Source organism: Blennius ocellaris, assembly GCF_963422515.1.
Source record: "Blennius ocellaris genome assembly, chromosome: 4".
Taxonomy (NCBI): domain Eukaryota; kingdom Metazoa; phylum Chordata; class Actinopteri; order Blenniiformes; family Blenniidae; genus Blennius; species Blennius ocellaris.
Genome location: NC_137653.1, coordinates 27971729 through 27988007, shown reverse-complemented (window position 1 = coordinate 27988007; position 16279 = coordinate 27971729). Strand labels below are relative to the sequence as shown.

Below are 16279 nucleotides of genomic sequence, written 5' to 3'. Positions count from 1 at the left end.
GTGGTTTGATTTATAGACTTTTTTGGGCTGCAGCACTAGAATAATGTTGGAAATACTTCATGTGTGAAGTGTTTTCTATGTCCTGGCAGTAATGACTGTCAGCAAGGGGAGATTTTCTCCAGAGGGGTGAGACTCTTAGCCAGGCTGTTACCTGACTCTATTTGAAGACGTCTTTGTGAGATTGAAATCCTGACGACCAGGCTGAATTGTTAACGATGAAATCCTAAGATTTCATCCTTACAAATGATCCTACTACTGTCAACATGTGAAAAGAAAACCATTTTCTTGGTCAAGCTGAGCTGGAAGTTCACTGTAACGTTGATCTAAAGCAGAGCCTGAGGTCCTCAGCATTAACAGTAAATGCTGAACTTAAAAGAAATTGGATCAATAAATCGACCACATTTGATAATATCCTCAATTCTTTAATTCAAACTAGCAATAATACGTTAATAATCAATAGTAAACATGATGCGACAGTTGGTCTGTATCTTCAGGAAAGGAGAATATGGAGAAATGTGAACTACTATGACAAATTCTTTCCATATTTTCACTGAGAGGCTAATGAAACAGAGCTAAATGACTACTGAGTCAAAGTTTCTTTGCAAATAACACAATAAACTTCAGTGTTTAAATAACCTTCAGAGAAACAAAGTGGTGTAATATAAATTTTTTTCACTATAGAATCTAAAATAAGTGACATTTTGGTCATTGTTGGGCTTTAAAACAGATTTCATGATACAGTCATGGCCTAAAATAGTATGTTTGACCAACTTTAACAAGTCAGATATACTTCCATTAAAGCTTTATTTCAGTCAGTGATGTATAAAGTGTTGAACATTCATGTGATGCTCGTAAGCCCAGAATCAAATAGTCAGACGAATGATACAGGCAATTTATCTTCACCAGTAAAAACTTCTCGTGGACACAAAATAACTGAAAACCAAATGTTTTCAAATGACTGTTTTGAAGAAAGGGTTAGGGTTGTAGAAGGAGTTATTAAATAATGGACTCCACTCAAACTTGTGCATTAAGGAATTGTGTGTGTGTTTTCCTTCAGCCATGGCGGCGTTGTCGCAGGCCCAGAGGGACTGTTACCGCGGCGCCTGTTACCCCCCGAGCAGTGACCTGCTGCTGGGCCGCGGTCACCTCCTGCAGGCCTCGTCCACCTGCGGCCTCAGCAGCCCCGAGATCTACTGCACCCCGTACGAACAGGTAGGAGTGCAGTCCCGCGTCCACGTTGAGGTTTAAGCTCAGACGGTGAAGACAAAGCGTCCAGCTGCTGCTCCTGAGAGAGTGTGAGGAGAAAGCAGCCGCCGTTCACTCGGGTCAGGCGTGCGAGCGGTGCAGAGGTCGCCGCAAACACGCAGACATGCAGGACGGATATTCACAACTCTGTCTGGTTCTGGTGCCAGAACGACGTGTCGCAACTGTACTGTTTGAGCAGCGTCTGAGTGATCCGTGTCCAGCTGCTGGCTCAGCACAGAGCGGCCGCTCGGCACCAAATGGCCCATTTTGAAATCAGACTTTACTTTACCAATCCAAAAAGACAGACTGAGTGTGCAAAGGTCAAGACCGCCATGTTGCAACTTCTTATGAGTTCTCAAACTTTATGATGCTATCAGATAATTCAGTCTCTAATCAAGTCTGTTTCTGGCGAAGTGAAACTAATTAATCTATTTGTAATCTATTGTTACAAATAGGTACAAATAGATACAAATACAAATAATCTATTGTTACAAATATGTCACCAGTATGTCATGATCAAATTCCAACACAACTGCATTCACAAGATGTCCTGATTTACAAACCAGAGTAACAGGAAATTAATTCACAAAAGCTGAAATATATTCAACAACAGGATGAAACCTGCAGACCTCCCCTCTCGACACCCACAAAGACATGAGGACATGAAAGTTTTCCTCATGCAACCTTTGGTTTATTGTCGTAGTGACAATAAAAATCTGGCACAGCCAGTAAAACGGCGCGTATCGACTGCACTTAAAACATCGTAATGTTTTATGACATGATCCACACTGAACCACTCCGAGAAAGCTCAAGCTTCACACTGCTTCATACACTTTGTCTCAAAAACATGCCGTAGCATTGGCAGTGGGAATCAAACCAGCAACCCTGAGGTCAAAAGGTTGTTTCTCTCAACTGAAAGCAAAATGTGTGAAACGCCCAGCCCACCAGGGGGTCTGATCCAGATTTCCACTGTAAAAATGATTTGAAGAATAATTTTGGTAATGCAGTTGCAGTTCCAAACATGTCCACTGGGGGTCGCTCTGTTTTTGTTGACATCCAAATATTTCAGAGGAATTTGATGACGATTTTTGAATAATTGTCATTGTTTCCTGTTCGGGTTGAATGTGTGCTGCAGTGGAAATATTCAGATTTCCCAAACGTGTCTAAATTAGCATCCGGACCAGCTAACCTTTAACAAGATCGAATGCATCGTTCGAACTCCAAGGTGTAAAAATGTAACTGTAATCTTACAATCTCGGTGATGAGACGAGCGCCCTGGAGTGATGAATACTTGTGCAGGGTGTGGACTCACTCCTATTGATCAACGCTTGCTTTTTTCCATGGTTTTTTTTTGTCTTTATTTACCTGAGCCACTCCTCATCCAGACAGGGAGGGGCAGGAAGGCACCACACACACATACACACACACACACACACACACACACACACACACACACACACACACACACACACACACACACACACACACACACACACACACACACACACACACACACACACACACACACACAGACCAGCCTCGTCTTGTTTGCTGCTGCAGGCTTCAGATTTTCTCTCTTTTCTCGCCAGTCGACTCAGATCCAGAATATTTTCCTCACTTCCCACTAAATAAAGTTAATCCAGAGCCAGAGCCGTACACAGCTCATAAAACAAACAGAAAAACATGGAAAAGTAAAATGGCTGTGTGAAGTTGGATTCAAAAATGTTTCTAAATAAAATGATAAAAGCCTGGCTCCTTTTAGCTGTTTTAGCTGTTGTTCATAGGAGGAGCCAGTTCTTCTTCATTTTTTGTCGTCTGTTTTGGTTCTTTAAGCACATTTTAGCTGTTTCTTTTTATTTCTTTAATTTCTTTTAGCTGTATTTCAGTAAATTAGATTGTTTGCTTTGAATTTTTGATCGACTTAATTTTTTTTAACCTTTTCTAATGGTTTTAACAATTTTTCCCAGTTTTAGCTCTATATGTTATTTTTTGGGGGTCCCCCCACCCCACCCCAACTATTTTCAGCAGTTCACATAATGGCTGCATAAACTACATTTGCATAATTTTCCCTTTAAAAATATGAAATTCTGTGTGTGACACCAGTGAAATGGTATCATATTTATTTTATGCAAAAGTTTCTTCCTGTTGCAAGGAATGTTTCATTACGACAGTGGCATATGCTTGCTCATGTGGAATTGTTAGATATTTGTCTGTTAAAGTGCCTTAAAATGACATAAATAAAATGGCATTGCACTTGAATTATTTTGTCAATATTTACATTTTAACTTATTTGATTCTATTAACATTTCTCTCCATACATCGTCGCATTATTTGGAAGGGCTTGAAGTCCTACTTTTGTGCCTCTGCCAGGTGTCTTCTGCTGAACCTGAACGCAGCACTATCAGCTCAGCTTGTGTGGATACAAACTCTATAACTCGTGTTTGACAGTCTGTGTGTGCATTAGTGCAGAAATCAGACAGTTAAAATGTAACTGGAGCCTCTTTGGTGCCAAGAGCCAGTTTATTCATCTAATTTTATCACCCCAGGATCTATAGACTTTACACCCTACCTGTAGACCAAAATACACATGAACTCGTGTGGAGCAGACTCAAAAGCAAACAGTGTGTGTTTGCGGTGACAGTGCCGTGCCAAAAGACCCAAACCTCCAGAAAAAGCTCCACGTGGAGTCACTTTTCACCCACAGAGTGAGGAGGACTGCTTTACCTGTGCAGCTGAGGTGAAAACACACCTGTTTACATAACGCTGCCCGGGTGAGACTCCACTCACACTCTTTACTCAGTTACAAACACACTGCTGGCGCTGCTTTTACACTTCATTTCAGTTAAAAAGATGTATTCACTCTTAATTCAGTGGAAGTTTTCATTAATGTGTCATTGGGTTTTAATTACTTTATGTTTACTTGACATGTGGCCTTTTTCACTCCACTGTTAAACTTTCAATATTGTATGACCATTTAGTTACTTCTTTCATGAATGCAAAACATTGTACAACGGTGTACAATAAATTATCATTAAACCTCTCCATGGTGGAAGAGACCAGCCAGAAAAACATTCTTATATTCCCTGTCCCTTTCTTGATAATCTATTAATTTCTTAATAATAGTAATAGCAGGTATATGTATGTTTTTCAGATGCCTACACCTTGATTGTAGAACAACAAAACAAGCAAACAAACAAAAGTCCATGCAGTACAAATGTATAGATTCAGAAACAGACAAGAAGGAGGTGGAGATTTTTTAATTGTTGTTGTTTCTTTGTTTTTTTCTTGTTTTAATTATTTAGAGTTGAGCAGCAGGACCGTCTCTGTGACGAGTGTAAGTTGAGGTTGGGCCATCCTGTATTGAATCAGAGAGATATGGGGGGTGAATAAACTGCAGACTGAGTTTTTTTTCCTCCTATCTATTCACGTTTCGACAAAATATTACATTTCTATGTGGAGATGCTCTGCTGTACTCCATCCTTTCATGGTTAATAATGAACAACACCTAAAAACACATTCTAACATTTACGTCAATGAAAATGGGAAGAAACAAAATTGATTACATGAGATTTATAGCTGGAGTTTTCATATTAAAAAAAAAAAAAAAAAAAAGCTAAGCTAACTAGCCTAAAGTTTGTTCACACAAAATAAGCAACAAAAGCAAAACTGAGCTGCACACGTCACTCTTACCTGTTAGAATAAGTTCTTCCGCACACTTGATGTCATTTTATTCAGACTTGGATGAAATGACATGATTGCTTTTTTGTTGATTTTGTTAGTTTGATTTCATTTTCTCAGCTCATTTTTCTTCTGTGCAAACCTAAAAAAAATAAGCGGCGCCTCGAAATGGAAGGTTTTCTTTTTCACCTTTTACTCACATACAGTCAGTTTACTTGTTGAATCCAGGTTAACAGTCACCACACTCTGTGCGCGTGCACGTGTGTGTGTGCGTGTGTGTGTGTGTGTGTGTGTGTGTGTGTGTGTGTGCGTGTGCGTGTGTGTGTGTGTGTGTGCGTGCGTGTGTGTCCTTCAGTGTGACACAGCTTATCGACCCGGTCACACGCTGCAGTTTGAAGCGGTGACACACTACACAGCACACTGACTCCACGTGAGCGTTTCTCATGTGTTCTGTTTCCTCTGCTGCAGAAGCGGATGAAGTGTTGCCCCTGTGACTCCAGGGACCCCCAGGGCCCGCTGGCCCACACCGTCCAGGAAATGCTGTCCAGCTCCGGACCAAAAAGGTGGTGGCAGTCCAAGACAGGTGAGACAGGAAGTAGATTAAAGAGCGGTGGTTCTGTCCAGTCTCATCCTTATTGATGTGAAGGCGTCCTCAACAAACTGTGTCCAAAACCCGAGGCTTTCTGTGCTTGTGTGTTGTTCAGATATGAATCCAGTCACTCTGCAGCTGGACCTGGACGACCTGTACCAGCTGGACAACCTGATACTCAGCTTCAAGGTACCGCAAAATCCACAGGAAGCTTTTCATCCCCTTCCAAAAAAAAAAGAGAAAAAGAAAGAAGCAGACTGTATTGTTTTCAATACATTCATCACAATAGAAAATTAAAGTTCTGGATTTCTTCCTGGAAACTTTTCCTGCAAAGGCTCTCTTATTCTGTATTCTCTTATTCACCTTGTTTCAACAATGATGCACATCAAAAGAGATTACAAACAAATGTGGCCTTACGGAACACAAACATAATAATAGCACTGAATCATGAGGAAAACAAACAGCGAGAGAAAATCCCATTATTTACTGGAAATCTCACATTTCGAACTGGAGAAGGACATTGGACACGTATTGAGAGAAAAATAGAATTAGCTGGCGTGAATTTATGAAAATGTGCATATTTTAAGTGTAGACTTCTATGAACATTTGTAGATTGTCTCGTCTTTCCTCATTGAAGGAGCAACAAAGAAAGAAGCAGCTGCTCGTTCCTGTTGTCATTGAACTTTTCCCTTCTTTCCTCCGTCGTCCCTGCAGGGTCCTCGTCCCAACGCCCTGGTCATCGAGAGGACGCAGGATAACGGCAGGACGTGGCAGCCCGCCCGCTACATGGCCACGGACTGTCGCAAATCTTTTCCAGACGTTCCCACGACAACGCCAATCATCCTGGACCAGACGTACTGCACCACACTGCACCCTACAGAGGAGACCCCGTACCACGACCACACGGTAGGGAACCACTCTCAACGCCTCCAACCCGGGAAGGAGACTCGCCATCTTTACTTTGGTCACATCGTGGAAAACATAGAACCAGAACATTGTTGGTCTCCATTGTTTTCAGTTTAAAACACTCAAAGTTTTGTTCGTCAGTTTTCAACCTGTTTTTGATTTCACTGGTTTTGATGGAAATCTTCGTGAGAGTAAATGCAGAATACAAACTTGTGTGTTTCTTGGTTTCGTGTCTGCAGATTGAGTTCAGTCCTTTGCGTCAGTTTGCTTATGCTCCACCTGCCAAGGCCCAAAAAGTAGAAAGTAAGTGTCCTCCATTGTCTGGTGGTATTGGTGCTTGACGAGAACGTACTGACGGACGTTTCCTGCTCAGACGTGACGGGGATGACGGGGCTCCGGGTGAGGATGACCGAGCTTGGCGACGTGCCGGAGCTGCCCGGCAGAGATCTCAGCAGGTTCTACGCCCTGAAGGAGATGAGGGTGATGGGTAGCTGCATGTGCCACGGACACGCCAACCGATGTCTGCCGGAAAAGTTCAACAACCCAGAGTCCAATACCATCCAGGTGTGTGTGTGTGTGTGTGTGTGTGTGTGTGTGTGTGTGTGTGTGTGGACCTGGAAGTCCAACCCTGCTCCACCCCCCACAGATCAGGAAAAAAACAGTTCTTTTTAAAAGTAAATTAGAACAATTTCAACAATTCCCTCTATATTGAACATCTTGTGTAGATGCACCCTCAGTGTGAGTGCCAGCACAACACAGCAGGGATGCACTGTGAGCGCTGTGCCGAGTTCTACAATGATCGTCCCTGGAGGCCGGCCGAGGAGGGACACACCCACGCCTGCAGACGTGAGGCCACACACACACACTCACACACACACACTCACACACACACACACACACACACACAGGCCCGCCCCTCCCTACACGCAGAACACGCGCTGTGCGTAGGGCCCCGCGATCCATGGGGGGCCCCATTGTGCGCAAGTGAATTGAATTTCCCTCGGGATCAATAAAGTATCATCATAATCTGCAAATGCGTAAAGGATGCGCGTGCATTTTGCCGAGAGGCGCGTAGAGCACCACCACCAAGTCAGCCCGAGGCAGGAGAGAGAGAGAAAAAAGAGACGAAAGCGCGAAGCATCACCATCTGACCAATCAGCGGTCAGATGGGCCGGCAGGCAGTTGTTTACAGGTAGAGAATAGAGAGAGAGAGAGAGAGAGAGAGAGAGAGAGAGAGAGAGAGATGGCTGCCAAACGTCAATACAATAATAATAATAGTAATAATAATAATAATTATTATTATTATGTTATTGGAAGGCGGCCCCAAAATAAAATCCTGCTTAGGGCCCCCACTTGGCCAGGGGCGGCCCTGCACACACACACACACACACACACACACACACACACACACACACACACACACACACACACACACACACACACACACACACACACACACACACACACACACACACACACACACACACACACACACACACACACACTCACCCTGCTCACCTCATGCACCTGCCTCAAGAAGAAAACCGTCCTCTGATTGATTTGCTGTGTCTGATGTTTTCCAGGCTGTGAGTGCAACAACCACGCCGAGCGCTGTCACTTCGACCAGGCCGTGTACGAGGCCAGCGGCCGGACGAGCGGAGGAGTGTGTGAGGGGTGTCAGCACCACACCACAGGACCCAAGTGTGACCAGTGTGTCCCGGGCTACCAGCCCAACCCTGGCAGCCGGATGGACCGCCCCGACGCCTGCATCCGTACGTACCGCCAGTCTCGGCTCGGCTTGCAAGAGCAGTTTGTGTCACGGTTGTGGCCCTCGTGCTGGACGCCCTGATGAGGTGTGTGTGCTGCTGCTTCCAGGCTGCGTGTGCAGTGATGACGGTTCCCTGAACGGAGGTCGCTGTGACGACGTGACGGGCTCCTGCACCTGCAAAGTCAACGTGGAGGGTCCGCGCTGCGAGAGCTGCAGGAGGGGGCACTACGGCCTGACCGCCTCCAACCCACTGGGCTGCTCCAGTGAGTCAACCCACACCTCCACCCTAATCCTCCCTAATCCAACACCTCCACCCTAATCCATCATCTCCACCCTAATCCTCCCACCTCCTTCAACCTCCTCCTACCTGCTCCCTAATCCAACATCACTGTATCCCTCCCACATCCTCCTCCAACCTCCACCCACCTCCTCCCTAATCCATCATCTCTACCCTAATGCTCCCACCTCCTTCAACCTCTTCCCACCTCCTCCCTTATCCTCCTCCCTAATCCTCCTCCAACCTCCACCCACTTCCTCCCACCACCATCCACCACATCCCAAATCCTTCTCCCACCTCCTCCCTAATCCTCCTCCTTCCACCTCCCTAATCCTCTTCCAACCTCCACCCACTTCCTTCCACCTCCAACCACCTCATCGCAAATCCTTCCACCCCCACTCACCTCCTCCTCAATCATCTTCCTGTCTCATCCTCCCATTTCATTCCACCTCCTCCCTAATCCAACACCGCCACCCTAATCCATCATCTCCACCCTAGTCCTCCCACCTCCTTCAACCTCATCCCACCTGCTCCCTAATCCAACATCACTATATCACTCCCACCTCCTCCAACCTCCTCCCTTATCCTCCCCCCACCTCCACCATAATCCTCCCAACTAACTAAACATTCTCCCATGTCCTCCCTAATCCTCCTCCTTCCACCTCCCTAATCCTCCTCCAACCTCCACCCACTTCCTCCCACCACCATCCACCACATCCCAAATCCTTCTCCCACCTCCTCCCTAATCCTCCTCCTTCCACCTCCCTAATCCTCTTCCAACCTCCACCCACTTCCTTCCACCTCCAACCACCTCATCACAAATCCTTCCACCTCCACTCACCTCCTCCTCAATCATCTTCCTGTCTCATCCTCCCATTTGATTCCACCTCCTCCCACTTCCTCCTTAAATCGGCCCACCTCCTCACCAATCCACCCATCTCCACCCGAATCCTCCCACCTCCTCCCAGCTGAGTAGATTCTCACAGTGACAGCTTTGTGTTGTTTCCAGAATGTTCCTGCTCTCAGGACGGCTCCGTGACGGACACCTGTGACCCGCTGACCGGTCAGTGTCTGTGCCGTCCTCACTTCCACGGCCGCACATGTGACCAGTGCTCCAAAGGTTACTGGAAACCTTTCCAGTCAGGCCGCTGTGAACCCTGCAGCTGTGACCCCACCCGGTCCAGAAGCGACGCGTGTGACCAGGTACTGACTTCCAGCTCCCACCAACCCCACATCCACCATCCACCTCCTCATTCACCTCCAAATCCAACCCCACATCCACCATCCACCTCCTCATTCACCTCCAAATCCAACCCCACATCCACCATCCACCTCCTCATTCACCTCCAAATCCAACCCCACATCCACCATCCACCTCCTCATTCACCTCCAAATCCAACCCCACATCCACCATCCACCTCCTCATTCACCTCCAAATCCAACCCCACATCCACCATCCACCTCCTCATTCACCTCCAAATCCAACCCCACATCCACCATCCACCTCCTCATTCACCTCCAAATCCAACCCCACATCCACCATCCACCTCCTCATTCACCTCCACGTCGATCTCCACGTCCACCTCCCATCCCCACATCCATAGATTTGGAGATACTGGTATGATACCAGTTGATTCGAGTCCTGTCTTTTTCTCTCTGCAGCTGACTGGTCAGTGTCTGTGCAGACCAGGATTTGCAGGCCGAACTTGCGGCGAGTGTCCAGAGAACACGTACGGAGACCCTCTGATGGGCTGCCAGCGTGAGTCCTCCATCCTTCAACACCCCATTTACACTGTGCTGCCACCCATTTTGTGATCAGGCATTTTTAGGATTCAGTTTCACTCTAAACTTGCTTCACGACACATATTGTTTACAGGTTTTAGTCCCACAAACATACACGTTATGTGAAGAAAAAGATGAAATGTTCCTGAATCAAACTCCAACATATAGACTCAATATTTGGAGAAGAAAAAGACAGAAAATAAATATGAATCACAGCAGGACAAAAGCAAAAGATGCCAGTATTTGGTGATATTATTCAATGTTTTCTATTTGAAATAAGGTGAGAAAAAACAGTGTTTCAGCTTATGGCAAAGTGCAATTACAATCAGGTTTTTGTCCATAAATAAATAAGGAAAAATGTTTGATTATGCATTTGAGTACAAACTTTGGTGAAGCTTTCACTAAATCATGTGTTGTCTTTGTTTTACTTGTGGTGGACGGCAGACAGTCAGTCAAAGATACATTTGTCTTGGAGCATTAGTTGACCCACGCTGCACACTAACTTTCATTTCATTTTAAAGCTTCTCAGGAAATTAGAGACGTTCATAGATGAAACTATTTAAAAAGTTAAAATTACTATTGAAATGTTTTCACTTCATATTTGTTGTTTTTACGTTTCATAAAGGCAACATAAACCACAGTTTCTGGATTAGATGAGGATCAGATTATACATAATTTTCTATTTCCATGTGTCTGATCAGAGGATTCTGTTGGTGGAGGAGATGTGAGGAACAGAGTGCGCAGGCATTCTTTGACGATATGTTAGTGGCGGTTCGATAGATTAAACCTTCTGAATCAACCACTGCAGTGTTGGGATCTGAGCAGTGTCGTGATTAAACACAGGTTCTAAATCAATCTCTTCTTGTCTGTCAGCGTGTCGCTGTAACATTGAGGGAACTCTCCCAGACGTCTGTGACAAACAGACGGGAACCTGTTTGTGTCGACCCGGCGTCACCGGGACTCGCTGTGACTCGTGCGGTCCGGGCCGCTGCGACTCCTTCCCCGCCTGCGACTTGTGTCCTTCCTGCCTCATCACACTCAACGCCCAGAGACAGGCCCTCAGCTCAGCTCTGGAGAAACTTTCTCCCAAGTTCCCGCAACGTCCTGGACCCGGCGGGGATCCTGGGAAATTCGGACCCCGCATCCGGGACCTGGAGGCCAGCCTCAACCTGATCCGGGACTCCATTAATCTTCCGCCCAACGTCACTCAAAGCGTCAACAAAGCTTTGGACGAGCTGGACAAGCTGAGGTGAGGACCCGCTCTACCTCACTGCCCTTCATGAAGTCACTGAGGGAGATTTGTCTTCCCTGACTGCTTCCATCTGCTCAACAGGAACGAGGTGGACAAGGTGGACGACGACCTCCCTCTGCCGCTCAGAACTCCGGATCTGAACTCCGACCTGGACAGACTGCGGACTCTGCTGGACGAACTGGCTCCACTGTACAAGACAAAGAAGGACGCGGCCGACAACAACGTCAGTCCAAACAGTGAAGGTCAGAAACACACTCAATACAAAACAAGCTGATTGAACCCTCGTCTTGGACTTGAAGTTTCTTCTTTTTTACTGACACAAACCTTCAGCCAACTGATTTTAGTGGATCAGTGACTGAAATCACTACACCTCAAAAACGTTCTTTCACATTCAAATTTCATCTAATTAACGTCTGAAACACAGACTTTAACTGGTGTCTGTGTCTTACAGGAGCATTTAATGCCATCAAAGACGCCTATGACGACTCCAACGACGCAGGAAAGAAAGTGACAGCCAGCGGAGACAAAGTGAAGGAGTCCGCTGACGTCAGAGGAGAAGCCAACGAGCTGACGGATCAGGTCCAGCCAGTGAACACCAGAGATCTGAACAAGCTGAACGGCAGCATGGCCTCTGAGCCGGACCTCACTCCTGTGGCCAAACAGGTACAAACTGGACCACCTCGGTTCTCAGCTTCACGGTGGAAAGGAACCACTGCACACATTCTTAGTCTTGCTTTTCGGCAAAACTTTGGGGGGAAAAAAATTAAACAAATATAGATTCTGGGCATGAAAAATTAACTATTGAGATTCTGTTTTTTTAAATAATACAATTGAATAGTAAAATATGCAATGCAAATCTGTTGAAATGTGTAAAACTGACCAAAATGACATTGGGTTTCACAAATTGAAACCAGGATGTCCACGGGTCTCATCCTGACCACCACATGGCGAAAACTCAGAAAGTAGAGTTTCAGTAGCTCAAGTCTCACCACTTGTGGCTCAAGTTGCTCACCCCAAACATGAACTTAAGACATTGTGGCAAATGTAAATAACAATTATTTTTTTTTTGCACACATTTATTTCCTAATTGAAACAACATATCAGATGTTAAAAGTATTCACTCGTTTTGAATTTGATGGCAACATGTTTCTGTGTGTCTCAGGTGTGTGGCAGCGTCCGTTCAAAGCCCTGCACCCCCCTGGAGTGTGACGGTTCAGACCTGTGCCCCCCCGAGGGAAGCCCGCTCTGTAAGAAGGGCGAGAAGTGTGTGGGGGCTCTGCCTCTGGGCAAGAGGGCGAATCAGGACGCCAAAGATGTGAAGGACCAACTGGACAAGCTCACAGGGAAGATCACTGACGCTGCAGAGAAGGTACAGGACCGGCCCTTCACATCTGGGGGCCCTCATCTCAGGGGCCCTACTTCACTATTAATACACCATTTTGAAGTAAATTACGCCAATTAGAAATACTCCTATCAATTTTATTCAAACCGACTGTATCTGATTTTTTGTCTGTCTGAATTATTGATGAATTAAAGCGATCTCTACTTGACTGTGACACATCTCTGAAAATGTCTCCTGAATAAAAAAGAATTGCAAAAGAAGATCTGAAATCCTGAAAGCAACACTTTACTATTCAAACCAGTAACAAACAGCCTCTGGTAGCTGAAGGTCTATGCGAGCCCCGGCGGCTGCTGGGAACCTGATGATTCTTCATTTGTACCGTTCTTTGAGCTTTTACTGAACCTCTGTTTTCATCACAGCTCCAGAAAACGCAGGATGCGACCAACCAGGTGAGGGAGTCTGCCGGGAAACTGTCTGATAAGATGAAGAAGGCCAGAGACGATCTGGAGGAGGACCTGAAGGACACCAGGGACGTTGTGAAGGAGCTGAAAGACTTCCTGACAGGTGCACATTGATCTGGAATCAGTTTGTGTTCCATCACCAGCGAGCCCTTTATCGCTCACCTCCTGTAACTCTGTCTTCAGACCCGACCTCCGACCCGGCCAAGATCAAGGAGGTGAGCGACTGGATCCTGAAGACCAAGCTGCCCCTCAGCGTGCCTGCCCTGAAGAAGAAGGTGGATGAGCTGAAGAATCTGGCAGAGAACCTCCCGGACAGCAGCACCGTGCTGCAGGACGCAGAGCCACAACTGGACAAGGCCAGGAAGCTGCTGGAGGAGGCCCAGGATGCCAGGTTGGTCTGCATGCAGTCAGGAGCCCTGCTGTATCTCTGACAAACATTCACTGCTGACGACAGCAACGCCACATGACTGTATTAGTAACTATCAGTGTGAACTTGAAGCTAATGTCCCGCGTGGTTTACAGGGACAAAGCCTTGGATGGTAAAGATGATGTGGACAACCTGCTGGCAGGATTTGACCCGGTGAAGAACAACTTGTCGGACCTGGATGAACGACTCCAGGACAGCATGGACCGTATCGACAACCTCAACAACAACGTGACCGAGGTAGGACGCAGGGACAAGCGCGAGGCCGCTCACAGTGGCGATCGCAGCTCGCCAACAGTGTTTTTGCTGATTTCAGACCATGGATTATCTGACCCCGGCCGAGAAGGCCCTGGACGACGCCCTGAAGCATATCCAGCCAATGAAGCCACAGCTGGACGAACTGAAAAACCTGCTGCAGAACGGAGATCAGCTGGCAAAGGACGCACAGGAGGACGCAGACAAAGCTGAGGCGGAAACTGACGCTGCAAACGAGGTGAGAGGTTGGCTCAGCCTCACTGTGGTGACGGAATGTTCTTTGGGAGGGCAGATAGAATTTGGAGTGAAATGTGAGTGTTGTGATTGGAGTGTGTATGGAGGCAGCGGAGTGTGTTTCTATATGAATCCTTGTGTGTGCAGGATCTGGAGACAGTGGAGGAGCAGCTGGATATCCTGAAAAACAAAGCCCCCACTCCGGCGCCGGGAGAGGAAGGGTCACCGGCGGACCGGCTGGCCAAACTGAAGGAGGGCGTCGGCATCCTGACCAACACCACAGACAACATGCTGAAGGATCTGGAAGGTAACCACCACCACCGATCACAGCGTCTCTTCATTCCCAGGCTCAATCAAGGAACAAAAATTAAGGGAAAGAAAAGGAGTTCTATCTCATGTCACATTTACGATCTGTACCACACTGTAGGATGTTTCACAGTTAAATTACACAAGCAAAGTGACTTTACAACTGTTTCTCCAGGTACATTTGTCCCAAACTCAGGGGAAGGGAAACTTTGAACAGACTCTATTTAATACAGCACTTTTGAAGAAAATGAAATGAATCTCTCCCATCTCTCTGATGGTTGTCTCTTCTCTGTCCAGGAAAAGCCGACAACCTGAAAAACCTGCAGGATGAGATCCTGCAGAAATCTGTCAAGCTCCAAGGACTGGACACCAAACTGCAAGACCTGCTGGACCAACTGCGAAAGAAAGGCATGGATTCGATCAAATGCAAGGGCTGAGAGAGCATGCACACACACACACACACACACACACACACACACACACACACACACACACACACACACACACACACACACACACACACACACACACACACACACACGCATCAGCTCACAGGCGCAGCGTTGATGACCCCTGCTGTACAGTCTGCCTCTATACACTACATCTTAATGTATCCAGCTGTAATTTATTTAACAAACTCCAAAAAAATTTCAAAATAAAAAGTATTACCGAGCTTATTTGTCAAAGGGTTGGATCAGAATATTTCCCAATGAACTAAGAGTTTTGTCAACATTATGTAGGCAGTTGGTATATTATTGATTTGTGATCTAATCTTCTGCTCTTTGTATTTGATGTTTTCAGTCTGTTTGTCCATTTGTTTATGTTTGTACCGACGACGCTACGTAAAGATTCACGGCTATTGTTTTGTGTTGAGCTCAGGTGAGCTTTAGACTGGAATCACATCCAAACTGAGCATATCAGGCGGCGGTGTCAAACACACAGCCGCCAGCAGAGAGTCCGATTAAGGACTTCTGATTTTTTTTTTAATTCCCCAGAAAAGTAAGTGCTGTTTCTAAAAGATTCCTTGTTGGTTGCACCTCTAAAAAAATAAAGACACAAACAAACACAAAGAATTCACATTCTTTTAATGCAACAAAAACATTTTAAAAATGTGGCTATTTGGCACCTCAGTTAAAAAGCCAAATTGTCAATGTTTAAGAATAAGCGCTTGTTCATGACGTGTTTGACGCCTTCATCCATTTAGGAAAGTTGTACAGAAACAGATGAAAACTCTCCCAGGCTTCAGCTGCCTCGCATTATCTTTGACCTGTCAGCAGCCACACACTCACTGTGAATGTTGCACTACTTTTGTATTTTTCACTGGATGTTACATTATTTATTCTCCATTTTTTGAGCACTATTTAAAATAAAACAGTTTTTTCCCACATGGTCTTGTGTTCTGGTGTTTGGTTGTCGCGGGAGGCAGCTGATTCCACTCTGCTGGTCAAAATATGTCCTGTTGGTTCAAACTGCCAGCAGATCAGGTCTGGGTTGGAGTTTGCATGTTGTCCAGGATTACTATTGCAACGACACATCACTAGTAGTGTAAAACCAGCCTGTCTCACAGCGGTCTAAACCCAGCGCACGTTTCCCTAAAAGGGGGTGAAGAATCCAACGCTTGGTGAATTCTGCTTCACAATGACAGGAAGAGCCGACATCCAAGCATCAGTAGAATGTGTCCTGGCATCCCAGCTGTGGAGAAGCGAGTTGTGGTCCTCTGTGAGTGTGTGAGCTGCTCCAGGTGGTCGTCTTTCCTCCTC

The 16279-nt window shown here is 46.1% G+C and overlaps 1 protein-coding gene across 1 annotated transcript in view; it reads left to right on the top strand.

The window, feature by feature from the left end:
- Nucleotides 1-14956, top strand: part of lamb3 (laminin subunit beta 3) — a gene marked incomplete at both ends in the record, with an annotated part of 15932 nt that extends 976 nt beyond the window's left edge. Inside the window, 21 exons of the mRNA XM_080494445.1 lie at nucleotides 1058-1212; nucleotides 5392-5506; nucleotides 5628-5701; nucleotides 6227-6418; nucleotides 6658-6721; nucleotides 6792-6982; nucleotides 7144-7264; nucleotides 8002-8190; nucleotides 8294-8449; nucleotides 9473-9666; nucleotides 10126-10222; nucleotides 11119-11494; nucleotides 11579-11739; nucleotides 11949-12160; nucleotides 12660-12866; nucleotides 13259-13403; nucleotides 13484-13691; nucleotides 13823-13964; nucleotides 14041-14217; nucleotides 14361-14520; nucleotides 14817-14956. Of these exons, the coding sequence (XP_080350571.1) occupies nucleotides 1058-1212; nucleotides 5392-5506; nucleotides 5628-5701; nucleotides 6227-6418; nucleotides 6658-6721; nucleotides 6792-6982; nucleotides 7144-7264; nucleotides 8002-8190; nucleotides 8294-8449; nucleotides 9473-9666; nucleotides 10126-10222; nucleotides 11119-11494; nucleotides 11579-11739; nucleotides 11949-12160; nucleotides 12660-12866; nucleotides 13259-13403; nucleotides 13484-13691; nucleotides 13823-13964; nucleotides 14041-14217; nucleotides 14361-14520; nucleotides 14817-14956 (3476 nt within the window). The remainder of the gene's footprint in view (nucleotides 1-1057; nucleotides 1213-5391; nucleotides 5507-5627; nucleotides 5702-6226; nucleotides 6419-6657; nucleotides 6722-6791; nucleotides 6983-7143; nucleotides 7265-8001; nucleotides 8191-8293; nucleotides 8450-9472; nucleotides 9667-10125; nucleotides 10223-11118; nucleotides 11495-11578; nucleotides 11740-11948; nucleotides 12161-12659; nucleotides 12867-13258; nucleotides 13404-13483; nucleotides 13692-13822; nucleotides 13965-14040; nucleotides 14218-14360; nucleotides 14521-14816) is intronic.
- Between the last annotated feature and the right edge of the window lie 1323 nt (nucleotides 14957-16279).